This window comes from Spermophilus citellus (assembly GCF_964194105.1).
Source record: "Spermophilus citellus genome assembly, chromosome: 3".
Classification (NCBI taxonomy): domain Eukaryota; kingdom Metazoa; phylum Chordata; class Mammalia; order Rodentia; family Sciuridae; genus Spermophilus; species Spermophilus citellus.
The window spans coordinates 57,545,570-57,561,803 of NC_138184.1; the positions used below are offsets into that span (position 1 = coordinate 57,545,570).

The 16,234-nt window shown below is 47.9% G+C and overlaps 1 protein-coding gene across 3 annotated transcripts in view; it reads right to left on the reverse strand.

Annotated features, from left to right (window-relative positions):
* The window catches only part of PRICKLE2 (prickle planar cell polarity protein 2), a 334,763-nt gene that overhangs the window by 52,056 nt on the left and 266,473 nt on the right, over positions 1–16,234 (reverse strand). For all 3 annotated transcript variants that reach the window (XM_081284129.1, XM_081284131.1, XM_081284130.1), the window contains one exon: positions 1,312–1,425. In XM_081284129.1, coding sequence (XP_081140255.1) covers positions 1,312–1,425 — 114 coding nt within the window. The remainder of the gene's footprint in view (positions 1–1,311; positions 1,426–16,234) is intronic.

Below are 16,234 nucleotides of genomic sequence, written 5' to 3' on the forward strand. Positions count from 1 at the left end.
GGAAGCAGGCAGAAAGAGAACTGCAGCTCTCTTTCTAGAAAGGTTATGTCAGGTTTTAAGCTTTGGTTCTGCTGACTCAAATTCATTTATTTATTTTTTTTGTGGTCCTGGGGATTGTAACCCAGGATCTTGAGCAGCCAGTCAGGCTCTACCACAGAGATACACCCCGGCCTCGGCCCTGACATTTGTTTTTAACTTTTTTGAGGGGGAGGGAGGTAACTGGGGTTGATCCCAGGGCACTCGACTACTAAGCCCCATCCCCAGTCCTATTTTGTATTTTATTTAGAGATAGGGCCTCACTGAGTTGCTTAGTGCCTTGCTTTTACTGAGGCTGGCTTTGAACTCCTGCCTCAGCCTCCCGAGCCACTGAGATTCCAGGTGTGCACCTCTGCACCAGGTTTTACATTTGTTCTTGAGGTTCTCAAATGGTCCCCTTTTATTCCAATGTGGGAAGACAAAACTAAAAAGCACTCATTCACTTCCTGTTGGGGTGGGGGGAGTCGGAAGAAATCGGCTGTCCAGTTTTGTAAAGGGGTTGTTTTTTTCCTTTCTATCTAAAACCATGCTTTGTTTAAATGCCAAGTTAAATCATAGGATTTCACAGGAGTCCTATTTTTCAAAAGCAGATACCTAAAAATTAATTTCTAGCTGGCAAACCTAATCCCTTCCAGCAAGATTTTTTTGCCACAAAACCACAAAGTCCCTCTATGATCAATGTGATCTCAAGGAGGAGTAGGATACTGGCTTAGCGCATGGTGTTCCTGCATTCGGAAAAAAAGTGCAGTTGGTGAGCCCCACTTTCAAAAGGACAGAGGATGACCCTAGGAAGCCGGACTTCATTGTGACAAAAGCCCCTGAGGTTGAGACCGGTGGAACGTGGAGGATGTGCTCACCCATTCAACAGGAAATGGGGCCATGACAAGTCCCAGAGACTCGCCAAGTCTCATCAGGGCTTCAGAGGACCCAGGGACTCAGTCATCTCTGCAACCCAGGCAGGCACTCAGCGGGACACATTCTTCCAGTCAGAGGACCCAGACCTGAGCTTCCCCACTTTAGTGCTCCCTGGTTCCTTCCCCCAGTGAGCAGTGCCTGCCACAGAGGCTAACCCAGCCCATGATGACACTGTTTTACTTTTTTGTGGGGGTGACACTTTCTGGAAAGTACTGGTCACTGTCCTTTGCCCCTCATTAAAGAAGCGAAAACCTCAAGCAAATTGCCAGAGTTTTCTTCAGCCACCGGCTGATCACAGGCTGGTGATGGTAAGAAAGGGGACGATTCACAGAAGGTCCTCCCGAGCCTGGACCCTCTTACCTCATTGTCATGTGGCGGGAGCTGGTGCAGCAGCTGCTTGATTCGCAGTTTCTCTCCGGGGCTGTTGACATATGGGACTTTCTCTTCTGGCAGGCAGCTGTAATATTGGTGCACCTGAAGGAGAAACAAAGAACCCATGTCCTCACTCACGTCCACTGCCCACTGCCCCATAAGGGGACCAGGATTCCCCGCCCCCACGTAGGGTGCAACTCAACTGGACCGCCACCACCCAGCGGGACACAGCCCACAGCCTGCGCTTCTTACTGCAAGCAGAAAAACACATCCTTAAAGAGAGAGCCAAGCAAATCGCCCCTCACTTGGGGCTTCCCCTCTCTGCAAGGGAAAAATAAAGCCAAGGAGCTTGGATAGCAAAGGAGAGATCAGCGATCATGCTGGGGAGGCCGCAGGGTAGGGCTTTCTCGCTGGAGTCCCCCGTGTCCCACTGGCTTTACCATTTTCTGAGCGTCTCTGGCGTGTGGGGTGCCTCCCTAGCCAAGGGATATGTCTGCGCCTGCCTGGGTGCTGCAGTCCAAGCCTGTCTCTGGCACGGGGTGAACTCCCGGGTACCTCAGCCTCCACCTATGTGAAAAGCTTTCCAGGTCTGGAGCCACTTGTGAGGCGGGCTGTAGCTGCCAGCCATCAGAAAGAGGCTCTCCAAACTTGGGGCGCACAGCGCGTAACTTTGCATCGCCAGGAGTATGAAGATTTTTTGCATATCTTACAACGCTCCTGTTTATCACCCGTAGGGTCTATTCCTGCACTTTCTGAAGCTCCTTCAATCTGATGTATGGGGAAAGCACCAAGAACCTCATTTTGCCGAGAAAAGAAAACAGAAGTTGGGAATCAGGCATGGTGGCGCATGCCTATAATCCCAGCAGCTTGAGAGGCTGAGGCAGGAGGACTGGGAGTTCAAAGCCAGCCTCAGCAAAAGCAAGGCCCTAAGCAACTCATGATACCCTGTCTCTAAATAAAATATATAAATGGGTTGGGGATGGGGTTCAGTGGTCAAGTGCTCCTGAATCCAATCCCCAGAACAACAACAAAAAAAAGTTGGAATGTTGGTAAAATCTGTAATTCCAGTGACTCAGGAGGCTGAGGCAGGAGGATGGCCAGTTCAAAGCCAGCCTCAGCACCTTAGTGATATTCTAAGCAACTTATAAAACCCTGTCTTTAAATAAAATATAAAAAGGCTGGTGTATGGCTTGGTGGTTAAGTGCCCTGGTTCAATCCTTGGTACGGGGGGAAAAAAGACATTCTACCATCCAGCCATGTGTATAACAAGGGAGAGAAAAAACTGACCAAAGACAAGATATGCTGTCATAGAGGAGGAGCAGAAAAAAAATCCTACAGGTTCACATCACATCATGGGAAATGCTTCCCAGGGTCTCTGAGCATCATGAGCAGCCCTCACTGAACAAGCTCATTCAAGAAAACGAGAGGACAGAACCCAAGGCTCCAACTCCCTCCTCGGGTCCCCTCCACACACTGGTCTAAGCCCTTGTGTCTGGGGAGCCTTGGATCTGAACACATGGGTTGGGCTTGTTGGAGTGAAGAGCAGCAAAGTCTCCTCCACTTTGATCTCTAGAAGCCAAGCCATGAGCGTTAGCAGGGGAGAGGCTTGTGCTGGTGAATTCAGAAACTCATGGAAAGCCGTCTTTAGTTCCTTAACCAGTGATCAGAACCATCCTCCATCAGGTGCCCATCCGTGTCCAAATCTAACCCCCAAAGCAACCATAGGCAGAGCTCTGACCCAGCCCAGCCCACTTCTGGAAGGCAGCGGACCTCTGCAGGATGATTCCCGCCTGCATCAGCCTCGGGCAGCATCCCCATGGGCTCCTTCAAGGTGCAGATCCAGAAGGACTCCCCTGGATGGCAATGCTGTGCGGGAACTGGGGGCCGTGGAGAGGAGGGTTGGGCAGCTCCCGTGGTCATGCACCCGGCAATAGAGAGGCACTTGGCAGGGAGACTGGCAGGTTCTGGGTTTTGAAGGAGCCAGCAGCCCTGAGAAGGAACAGCCCCATCCTAAATGAGTATGGTGGCAGTGGCTGGCTACTTGCTCATGGGAGACTGGCACACAATTAGGGACTTCTTCAGGAGAGTCCTGTAGCACGTGGCTCATGGACAAGGGCCAAGTTTAAGGAGACATGCCCAGGTGTGTGTCTTGCATGTAATGTATTGCCAGGTGCATGGCCACCAGGGCCTGCCCAAACTCCTCTCCAGAGACCCCAGGTACTGCATAGCATCGCCATCCCGGGGAGACCTTCCTGATCGGCTCCTGGAAGGAGCCAACTGGCGTACTGTGTGAGGCTGATGCATGCTGGACTCTTCTCCGCATCTTGTACCACAAGGCAATAGACATGAACCTCCAGCCACTGACTATCATTTCTCATCTCTAGGTTCCCAAGGAAGTCACATAACTGCTCACAACAGGCACCCAAAGATCATGACGGTTAAATAAGAGTGGAGGTGAAGCGTGTGGCCCTCAAGTTCAACAGACAGCACGAACACAAAACCAAATTTAGAGTTTGGCCTTGCTGGGGGACTGCAAATTGATACAACCACTCTGGAAAGCAGTCTGGAGATTCCTCAAAAAACATGGAATGGAACCACCACTTGAACCAGACATCCCACTCCTTGTCATATATCTAAATGACTTAAAAATCAGCATACTATAATGACACAGCCACATCAACGTTTATATAGCAGCTCAATTCACAATAGCTCAGCTATGGGACCAACCTAGGTGCCCTTCAACAGATGAATGGATAAAGAAAATGTGGTACATATACACAATGGAATATTCCTCAGCCTTAAAGAAGATTGAAATGATGGCGTTTGCTGGTAAATGGATGGAACTGGAGACTATCATGCTAAGTGAAATAAGCCAGTCCCCCAAAACTAGAGGCCGAATGTTCTTTCTGATATGCAGATCCTAAGACACAATCTGGGTAGGAGAGGTAATAAGAGAAGTCCACTGGGTTAGACAAAGGGGAATGAAGGGAAGGGAGGGGGATGGGAACAGGAAAGACAGTGGAGTGAATGGGACAGAACTTTCCCATGTTCATATATGAACACAGACCAGGGAAACTCCACATCATGTCCAACCACGAGAATGGGAAGTTCTATTCCATGCATGCATCATATATGTCAAAATACATTCTACTGCCCTGTATAACTAAAAAGAACAAATAAAAATTCTTTGAAAAATCAGAATATGGAATGGAACAATCTAGATATTTCCTGGCTTTTCTTCCATATTCAGATACAAAGCCACACTGGTGGCGCAGAGGGTGAGACCAAGCCCTGGAGCCACCTACCTTAGCCTAAGCAAGAAACACAGGTTGCAAGGAATGTCATGACAGAAAACTAGCCTGATGTCCAAGGGGGAACGTCACATGGTGATAAAGGCGTGGTGCTCTCCCAAGACACCCGGCAGCCAGTAGGGTGACCGGAGGAATCAGAAGCTGCCGCTGGAGGGTGCCTGGGGCTGGATTTTCTGCTCTCTGGGATCCCAGCGTCCTCTCCTCCTCTCTGCACAGATCTGCGGTGGCTTTCCCAAAGCATCACGTCGCCCTCAGCAGCTGGTCGGCAGGGCTTCAGCTCAGGAATCCGCCCCAGACTCGGGAGCTTCTCTCAGTTCCCCAGAGACGGCCCTGATGACCTCGTCTTGCTCTGGGAGGTGGGATCAGAGAAGTTCCAGATGGTGAAGATGGAGGTGGGACCCCAACTTGGTGTGACCAGCTGAGGTGGAGCCGTGGGGTGCAGATCTCTGGAGACACTGAGGACTCAGTATATGCTTTGGTGTGCCAAGGTCCCTCCTGAGGACTGAGTTCTGAAGTCACCAAAGGCTTGATGTGACTCTGTAGAGCCTAGACACGTCCTTTATAACTCCAGCCTACAGTCCACCGATGACATTTCTTCTTTCTACCAGTATTCCAGCAATTCCTCGAGTGTGGAGTGCGTAAAAATATGTTTTCCCAAGACAATCAACAATTCGATGGATGCCTTGAAGGCCCATTACTGATCAGGGTTGCACCATTATGGAAACATTTATAAGTCAATGTTAAATAGCAGCCTCCCAAAGTGTCCCCTACCACAGGGCAGGTGATCTGGCAGGCTCTGTAGAAAAGGAGTGAGTCCCCTGTGACCTTCAATCCTCTTCAAAGCCTGTTCAGGTTCACAGGGATCCTGCTTATGTTGACTCCTATCTCCTCCTTTTATTGGTACCAGGAATTGAACCCAGGGGTGCTTCACCGCTGAGCCCCATTCCCAGCCCTATTTTGTATTTTACTTAGAGACAGGGTCTCCCTGAGTTGCTCAGGGCCTCAGTAAGTTGCTGAGGCTGGCTTTGAACTCGCAATCCTCCTGCCTCAGCCTCCCAAATCGCTGGGATCACAGGTGTGCCCCACCCCGCCTGGCTTCTTGCAGTGTTTTGACCCTGGACTCTCCCAGTTTTTCATCCAGCCGAGGGGACTCGCGGATGGAGGGCAGGGAGAGAGAAACAGCTCCCCTGAATTCCCAGCCTATCTACGGGGATGCTGCCTGCACTCTCCTCCGCCACGGTCCTTAATGAAAGAGCCGTATGGCTCAAAAACAAACACCAACTAAACCAGTGCAGTGAGAAAACACTGACTCTACTTTTTGGCACCACAAAGATTAAATTTGGCACTGCCCCTGAGACACCAGCACATAGCTGGTGTTGGCCCAAACACGCCGCATTCTTAGGAGTAAATAAGCAATCCCACAGAGCTCACTCAAGGAGGATCGTTCCCAAGACAGGACCTGGTACGCTGAGAACTTGGGTGTCTTCAAACACAGGCCTCTGGAATGTGCCAGAAGCTTTGCTCTCCGTCGACATTCTTGGGTAAAGGTGTCCTGGGATTCTGCCTTGGGTGAAGTCATAGGAGGCTCGTTTTCTCCCCCAACAAAAGCATTTTGGACACAGTACACCATCTTATGAAAACAAAATAGCTGAAGGCCTTTATTTAAGGTGTTGCTCCCCAACAGGAGGCTTGGCAGCAACTCCAGTCTGTCAGACGGGTTCTAAGAACTTTAGTCAGCATGCAGATAACTCCACAAGGCGAGGCCTCGCCCAGTGGGGAAGACTGGGCTTGTTAGAATGAACTGCACATTTGACAGCATCTCTGTCTGAGCCAAGAGGTGGAAGGAAGCGAGAGAGTCAAAACCTCTGTATTTGGGAGAAAAGCATTTTTTTTTTTTCTAAAGAAGTTTGTTAATCAAAAATAAAGTGTGCAAAGCACTTTGTTTTTTTTTTTTTTTTTTTTTTTTGGTACTAAGGGTTGAACCCAGGGATGTTTAACCACCGAGCCACATCTCCAGCACTTTTTATTGTTTTATTTTGAGACAGGGTTTTGCTGAGTTGCTTAGGACCTTGTTAAGTTGCTGGGGCTGGCCTCGAACTCTCGATCCTCCTGCCTCAGCCTCCCGAGCGGCTGGGATTCCAGGCATGCGCCACGGTACTCAGCACAAAGCACTTAGTTGCCTGCCGTGGTTCTCCAACTTGAGCTTGCATCAGAATCACCTGCAAGGTTTGTTCAAACCCAGATTTCCAATTCAGCCCAGGGTGGGGTAATCTGCATTTCTAACCACTTCTCAGGGTCTGTCAGGGGCGTGGGGACCACACTTTGACAGTTTTGGAGTTATCCAACTGTTTTCCCTCAACAACCCACTCCATGTGGCTCCAGGCAGGCTCATTTACCCTCAAGCTTTCGAAAAATCCAGGGACTTCCGAAGAGGGGAAGAATCTATTGGTCCTCGCCCAAGTTTTCAGGGGCCTCATTCCACACCTGGATGTATGATTAAGCAGGAAGATTCTAGAAGCTCTGACAAGGAGAAGCAATCCTAAGGCAAAGGTTTGCATTATGAGGTGGGATCCCAGCACTAGGTTCAATCCCCAGGACCCCCCAAAAAGTATCCTTATTTTGTTATAGTAGGAGTCCAACAAGAGCCTCTTCAGATTTGGCTAGGTTGACTGATTTTTTTGGGGGGGCGGGGGCGGTACCAGGGATTGAACCCAGGGGCACTCCACCACTGAGCCCCATCCCCAGCCCTATTTTGTATTTTCTTTAGAGACAGGGTCTCACTGAGTTGCTTAGCGTCTCACTCTTGCTGAGGCTGGCTTTGAACTCACGATCCTCCTGCCTCAGGCTCCAGAGCCGCTGGGATTACAGTCATGGGCCACTGTGCCTGGTGCGTTGATTGATCAACTGTTTTTCACTATCAATGAATGATTTATTTACTGAGTGGCTCTCAGGCTTCAAGTGTTCTTATATATGATATTTTGTGAGCTCTTCTAGGACCAGGGATGATTTTTTTTTTTTAAGGTGCTGGGGATTGAACCAGGGGCCTTGTGCATGGAAGGCGGGCACTCTACCAACTGAGCTATGTCCCCAGCCCAGGGCCAGAGATTTTATGTGCATCCAAGTACAAAACGGTAGAGCCACCTTGAACTTGGCGTTCTTTTCCTCTGCTTCTGCTCTTTGTGGATTCTTGGTGTTTATTAAAAAAAAAAAAAAAAGAGAGAGAGAGAGAGAGAGAGACTGGCAGATGGACTAATAGAGGGAAAGGAAAACCAGGCCTAGGTTCTGTAGACCCGTGATCTATCCGAATGGCTAGGGCAGCAATGATGAGCACGTGCTCCTTTGTTCTCTAAGACAATCAATGTATGGCCCCAGATCCAAGAGGAGCTGAGAGTAGGTGAAAAGGGTCTCTTTCTTAGTCATGCTTTTACAACACTGTGCGGTGAAGGTGCAGGAGCTGTGCAATCATCTTATACCATGATGTAACCTCAAGAATGGAAGTTGTGGCGGGCATGGTGGCACACGCCTATCATCCCAGCGGCTTGGGAGGCTGAAGCAGGAGGATTGCAAGTTCAAAGCCAGATTCAGCAACTTCTGAGGCCCTAAACAACTTCGCGAGACCCTATCTCTAAATAAAAAATAAAAAGGGCTGGGGATGGGGCTCAGTTGATTAAGGGCCCCTGGGTTCAATTTCAATATTAAAAAAAAAAAAAAGAATACAGAGTCTCAGGCTCCTTCTCAGACCCTGTGAAAATGACAACAGTGTTCTTTGTTATTTGGAGGATGGGACCCGGGGCTTTGCACATGCTAGGCAAATGCTCTAGCCCTGAAGCACATCTCCACTCCAACAGCAGTGTTCAGTAAGGGCCTCAGATGGCTCAGGAGCATGCCAGCATTTGAAGTCTAGCACCACATCACTTAGAAATGGCATCGGCTTCCTATAAATAAAGATTGTAAAAAAAGAAAAAAAAATAACTTGTGTCTTTTTTTAACTGGTAACAGAAGTTCAGAAATAGGCGACCTAGAGGATGGTGGCTCCATGGTGTGATCAAGCCCAGGCTCCCTTCTGCCTTGCCTTCCTTTCTTCTCTCTCTCTCTCTCTCTCTCTCTCTTTCTGGTTTTTTTTTTTGGGGGGGGGGGGCACTGGGAATTGCAGCCAGGGGAGCTTTACCTTTATCTGAGCTACACCCCCAGCTCTTGTTATATTTTATTTAGAGACAGGGTTTTGCTGAGGCCTCTCTAAATAGCTGAGGCTGGCCTCAAACTTTTAATCCTCCTGCCTCAGCCTCCCGAGCCACTGGGATTACAGGCATGCGCCACTGCGCCCAGCCTGGAACTCTGTGTTCTTAATAAACGCCTCAGCGCACACCAGGACTAGCACAGGTTTAAAGGGAAGGCCAACCTGATGGTACAAGGCAAAGAGTCCTTCAGCGTGAACCTCAAAGTGAGCTGCGCTTCTGGAAGGTTCTATAAAAGCCACCTAAACTCAGGAATTAATTAGAAGGCAGGGCCTTCATTTCCTGTTCCCCATCACCTGCAGGATGCTGGCTACGTCAGCCAGCCTGGGTCAGCAGGTCCCTGCGCACCCTGATCCGCAGGCCATGCAGAGGTTGGGGAGGGTTGGCCTGAACGGGTGGCCCCTGGTGGACTTAAGGAAAGTGCACACTGGTTCCCAAACAGGGACCTGGAGGACAACCAGTGGTGTCACAGGTAAGAGCAAGGGGCTGTGCTGTCTGGGGACCCACTGGCTGGCTGAATGTCACCTGTTGGAATGTCATTAACCAAGCAGCCTGCAGGAGCGGGTGGTTCCATGTTGGCTCCTTGGCTTTTCCTCCCAGGGACCCACATTATCATTCTAACTGGCTTCCTCAGGAAGTCATCAGGAAACAACAGTCTAATGCTGCCCACGTGACCATGTCCCCATCATGCTTGGACTCCCACAGGACGGGGATCAAAATCAGAAGTAAAAACCCACTGGAGGTATTCATTTTCAAATAGCTCGCAGACTGTTTTGTTTTGCTTGCACCAATGCTTAATTCAACAGCCAGTCTTTGTTGTTCTGTTTGTTTGGATTGAACCCAGGGGCACTTAACCACTGAGCCACACCCCCAGCCCTTTTTTATTTATTTTTTTAGAGACAGGCGCCTGCTAAGTTGCTTAGGGCCTCGCTAAGTTGCTGAGGCTGGCCTTGAACTTAATCCTTACTGCTGCTCATGATAAAATCAGGACCTGTCTCGGAGAGAGGAGGTGACCTCTCCGAATGTCTCAGTTTGGGGCTATCTCTTTTCTCGGTGGCCTCCTTAGGAGTACCCCACAGGGCTTTTGCGTGTTGTATATGGCTTCACATACACCGTAACTAGCTCGTCTGTCCCCTGTGTTATCACTAAGTGCCGTGTCACAACGTCATGCCAACCTGCTTGAGTACGAAAGCAACAGCGGACATCCTGGGACTCATCCAAAGTTTCACTGCCCAACAGGATTCACAATGACACACGCTACAATCCAAGGAGGGAATTCTTTCTCCAAGGGACGATGAACTATTGCTGATCCCAGGACATTCATGGAAACTCTTTTTAAATGACACCCGCAGTTACAGTGACCTTTGTTTGCAAGGAGCTCAATGAAGGAGGCTTCGTGTGTACCCATTAAAGGAAAGGAAGGCTGTGAGCCCACAAGAAAGAGGGCCACTTATACATGAGGAACTAGGGATTTCTGACTATGGTGGTACCTTTGGCCCCAGTAACTGGCCCTGCCTCACTAAATTTCAAAGAATCATGGATAAAATCTCAGGGGATCAGGAGGCTGAGGCAGGAGCATTGCAAGGTAGAGGCCAGCCTCAGCAACTTAACAAAGCCCTAAGTAACTCAGCAAGACCCTGTCTCATAATAAAATAAAAAGGGCTGGGGATGTGACTCAGTGGTTAAGTGCCCCTGAGTTCAATCCCCAGTACCTAATAATAATAATAATAATAATAATAAAATTAATAATAAATTTTTAATAATAAAATTTAAAAGAAAAAGAATATGGATACAGTGGCAAAAAATTTTGTCTGTCCTATTCTGAAAGATGAGAAGATCAAGGAAGTGTTCAAGGTTACAGACTGTCAGAAAACCCTAAATGCCCTACTTTATGCCATTTTAGAATCAGGAAAATTCTGGTTAGAATGGGCCGCATTATGCTGAAATAACACATTCCATCAAGGTGTTTCTGGCTTCACATCACAGGCGATTTTATTTTAATTAAAATGCTTTTATTTCGGTGAATATATTTTAGTAACATTATTAATGTTCACATCATATTAATATTCATATCAGCACTCTGCTGCTGAGCCACAACCCCAGCCCCCTCACGTGCTTATTGACAACTTATAGATCTTTAATATAATACATAAATATATATTTTATATTCATAGATATTTTATATTCATGTCTATTTCACATGTTTATATGTAAATTTATATTTTAGAATATATGTATATATTTATATGTAATTTGTGTATATGTATATATACACGTGTCAATATATGTACATTACATATGCATGTATTCATATAAAATATATGTATAAATAGTACTTATAAACATATTAGTTAAATAACATTATTAAAATTTCCTATTTTAATTATGTTTAAGTCAACCCAGAATCCAGTGGTCACAATGCTCCGTGACCAGGACGCCTACCTGTTTCCAGACCTCCTCCATCCTGCCCCTCCCCCGCCGCTATAACCTGGAATCTCCTGTCTGTCTCCCTCAACCTGTGGGGCTTAGCTGTTTCATGTACGTGAAATCACATGTGTATCTGTTGGGTTTGGCTTTTTCCCCTAAGCATGATGCTTCTAGGTGAGCTTGTGTCATGCTGTGTCTCAGAACTTCCTTTTCCTGGCTGACTCAATATTCCATTGTGAGTGTATTTATGTATTTACAAACTCGCACCTTGATTCATTCATTTTCTGATGGCACCTGGGTCGCTTTTATCTTCTGACTATTGTGAATAGTGCTTCAGTAAACTTGGTGCACAAGACAACTGCTAAACCTCTGCTTCCAGATTATTTATTTATTTGTTTGCTGTGTACCTAGGGGTGGAATTGCTGCATCATATGGTGATTCTGTTAAGTTTTTTGAGGACCTTCCAGACTGTCCCACAGTGACTGTGCCATTTTATATTCCCACCAGTAGCATGCATATGTTCTAATCTCTCTGTATCTTTGCCAACACTTGTTATTTTCCATTAAAAAAAAATTACAGTCCTGTTGGTTGGGTGTGTTGAGATATCTCATTGGGGTTTTGATTTGCACACTCCTAACAGCTGGTCCTGAGTCTCTTTTCATGTGCTTTTTAAAAAAATATTTATTTTTTAGTTGTAGTTGGATACAACACCTTTATTTTATTTATTTTTATGTGGTGCTGAGGACCAAACCCAGGGCCCTTCGTGCGCTAGGACAGCACTCTGCTGCTGAGCCACAACCCCAGCCCCTCACGAGCTTACTGACAACGTATAGATCTTCTTTGAGAGGTGTTTGTCTAAGTCCTGTACCCACTTTTTAACTAAGTTGTCTTTCAGTTGTTGAGTTGTAGGTGTTCTTCTGACACTTCACAGAAGAAGAAATACAGTCAACAAATACATGAAAAACTGTCCAACATCTCTAGCAATTAGAGAGACGCAAATTAAACTACACTGAGATTCCATCTCACTCTAGTCAGAATGGCAATTATCAAGAACACAAGTAACAATAAATGTTGGTGAGGATGTGGGGAAAAGGCACACTCATACATTGCTGGTGGGACTGCACACTGGTGCAGCCACTGTGGAAAGCAATATGGAGATTCCTCAAAAAATTTGGAATGGAACCACCATTGGACCCAGCTACCCATTCCTTGGTTTGTACCCAAAGGACTGAAAATCAGCATACTACAGTGACTCAGCCACATCAATGTTTATAGCAGCTCAACTCACAATGGAGCCAACCTAGGTGTCCTTCAACAGATGAATGGATAAAGAACATGTGGTCTATATACACAATGGAATATTACTCAGCCATAAAGAAGAATGAAATGATGGCATTTGCCAGTAAATGGATGGAACTGGAGACTCTCATGCCAAGTGAAGTAAGCCAATCCCCCAAACCAAAGGCTAAATGTTCTCTCTGATGTGCAGACACTAACTCAAAATAAGGGGAGGGGAGGGAAGAATAGAAGTTCATTGGATTAGACAAAAGGGAATAGGGGGGATTGGAGGGGTATGGGAATGGGAAAGATAGGGGAATGAACCCGACATAACTTTCCTCTGCCCATATATGAACACAAGACCAGGGAAACTCCACATAGTGTACAACCACAAGACTGGGAAGTTAGACTCCATTTGTATATAACATGCTGCTCCTGTCATATCTATCTAAAAAGAGTCGCAGGGGTTCTTTATATATGCTGGCTATTAAACCATTACCTGCTCCCCAGTTTTCTCACTCATAGTTGGACTCTCAGATGGGCAGGCAGAGGCCCAGGTGATGGGTGCGCCATATTGACGTGTCTCTATCATGCTGGGGCAGAGCAGAGCAAGACTGGGACGGACCCTGGCAGCTCTCTGCTTCTACCAGGATGTGACACATGTGAATTCTGCTAGCACCTCACTAGTTCAGGCAAGTCACGTGGCCATACCTACTTTATGGGTGTGAAAAGGCTCAGCCCTCCCCTGTTTGTGGAATTAGAAGGAGCCCACCATTTTTAAAGAGTCCTGACCCCTGCCACAGTGGGGGAAGGATGGAGTGCTGGGTGAGCAGGACATGACCTTGTGCAAAGGTCAGCACACTTGACTTTCCTTATCTGTGCAATCTGAGTTCTGTAAAGTCCTAGCAAATACTGAATTAGTGACTCCTGAGCTGCTGCTCCTAGTTCATAACCATGTTTCATACACATGTCTCTTAAGAACAAGTTATTTAATATATATTATTGAAGCCGATCAGGCACCCTCCCCCAAAAGACCCTTGCCATAACTAAGCTTCTCGACAGAAAGATTTTTACAAAGAGCGTCAACAAGATTTCACAGGAATTCTGCAGAAAGCTCAGTGTGGTTTGAAGCTTTCTCTGTTTTGTAAATGCCAGGTTTGCAGAAAAAAAACGTGTGACACCTTTGTTGAGCTTGGGACAAAGAGTGACTGTGAGGTACCCACCCACTGACATGTAACCACCCCACTGAGAATAAAGTTTCGAGAATTCCCAGACTTGGGGTCCAGACATTTTTAGGTCTTAGGCCCTCTGGACCACTGCAGCTCAAATAAACCTGCTTCCTGAAAATTCCTCAGGTGCCCAACCTCACCTGTCCCCCATCATTACTGATTTACTAACAGCAAACTCGTGAGCAGCAGCACTATGATTCATGCCCCAGAAGGTCATCTAACACGCACACCCATGGTGTCCATGAGGTACACCACAGCCTTCTCACCCCTGGGAAATGGCATTTCGTTATGCTGGGGACACTCCAAACAGTGGACTCAGCAACCAAAAGCACAAAATGCAAAAATCAGGGCACCAAACAGACCATTTGGTGTGAGATGGAAGCAAGAAGCCAGAACACTGCTTTGGGGTACCTCAGCTGGTGAAACGCACATTGGGCAACGCAAAATTGTTTTTGCCCGTTTGTGATCAGGAAGATGCTGTCGTCATCGATTTGGGGGTAACAAACCAACATTGGTGTGCAGGAGGATTTGTCAATACAGAGTTCTGGATGATGAGGATCAGATAAATGATAAGCTATCTGACCTGCTCAGGGATGAAGAGCGGAGCCTGGATTTAAATCCGGGGCTCCTGTCAAAGCTCGATCGCTGTCCCCTTCACCTCACCGTCTCTGTAGATAGTCAGGCTCACACTCGGCCCTATGTATTCATGAATCAGTGGATAGCGGAGTCACAGTTTGTCACAGTCCTCTCATCTCTGTTCTGAGCCCTGGCCGTTAATTCAGAAACCCGACAAGGGGCGAAAGGGGAATGAAGAAGGGACAAACAGACGGGAACAGAGAGTAAAAGGTGGGCCAGGTGGTTCCGCCAACTGCTGGGGGAAGACGGACCCACAGCTAGAGCTCAGCAAGTTTATCACATAGGTTTCATCAAAAGGTCATTGGTGGGAAAGTGTCAGCCAAGCAGGCCACCTGAAGGATGCAGAACTGGCAAGACATCAGGGTCATCCTGTTTTGCTGAGAATTCTCTGACCCTGAGAGTTGGTGTCTGAACCCAAGGTCTCAACTGATAACTATGGCCTTGCACAGAGTCTTCTCCCGCAGGCGTTGCCATAGCAACCAGGCTGTCTTGACCTGCACTTCTGAACAGGCAGCTCCCGGTGCCAAGGCAGCAATCAGAGAGTCAGAGGTCATGATTTATACCCCTGCTCTCCACGAGAGTGTGTTCTTTAAACTTGAAATTCCTGCTAAGACCTAAAGCAGGCTACAGTAACGTGGTGGAGTCTTCATCCCTAGAAGAAACCAGGTGGTCTTCCAGGAGATTGATTCAATTCTTTTTTTTTTTTTCTTTTGGTACTGGGGATTGAACCCAGGTGTGCTTAACCATTTGAGCCACATCCCCAGCCCTTTTCATTTTTTATTTTGAGATAAGGTCTCACTGAGTTGCTTAGGTCCTTGATAAGTTGCTGAGGCTGGCCTCAAACTTTCAATCCTCCTGCCTCAGCCTTCCAAACTGCTCATATTACAGACGTATGCCATCATGCCCAGTTCTCTTTCCATTTCTAAGGATTTCACAACTCAAGAATGGTTTTTATTACATGTTGGGATTAAATGTTCTTCTTTGGTAACACTTCCCTGAACTTGTGATGAAAGTCAGTGGGGGAAAAAATGAGTCAGTATATCAACAATGAATTTAAGTCCCACTATGAGAAATTTTCCTCCTCCTCCTCCTCCTCCTCCTTCTTCCTTTTTTTTTTTTTAACCAGGGATTGAACCCAGGGGTTCTTAACCCCTGAGCCACATCCCCAGCCCTTTTGAACATTTTATTTAGAGACAGGGTCTGCTGAGTTTCTTGGGCCTCCCTAAGTTGCTGAGGCTGGCTTTGAACTCGTGATCCTCCTGCCTCAGCCTCCCGGCCCTCAGGGATCACAGGCCACACCCGATGCCGTCTGTTCTTACTAAGACCATTGAGGACGGTGGGAAAGTCGCTGACCCCAGCCCTTAGGACCTGTGATACAGGGAGGAGGCTGGGAGCTCAGCAGTTATCCCCATCTTCTGCTGAGAGGACCCGGCAGAGAATCACCACTGACACTGGCCAGCGATCTCTTCTGAGTTTTTGGCGGGGGCCCGGGCTCTATGCTACAGATCACAGAACTGCCACCGCAGAGCACCTCCCGCTGGGGCCACCATCAGAAGGCGCTGGGAGTGACCGCGGTGGGTTCTGAAGCCGGGGGCCAGGGAGCTCGGCCTCCAGCGGCTCGGCCCCAAGACGTCCCCAGTCCGGCCATCCAGACTCCGACCCTGCCCTCCGGACGCCCTGGCCCCGGCTTCCCGATGCCCACCCGGGCTCTCCTGGCCCCAACCCTGCACCCGGAGGTCCGAGGCTGTGGCAGCACCTTGGTCCCATTCCCGTGGTAACCGTGTCCCTCCCCGTG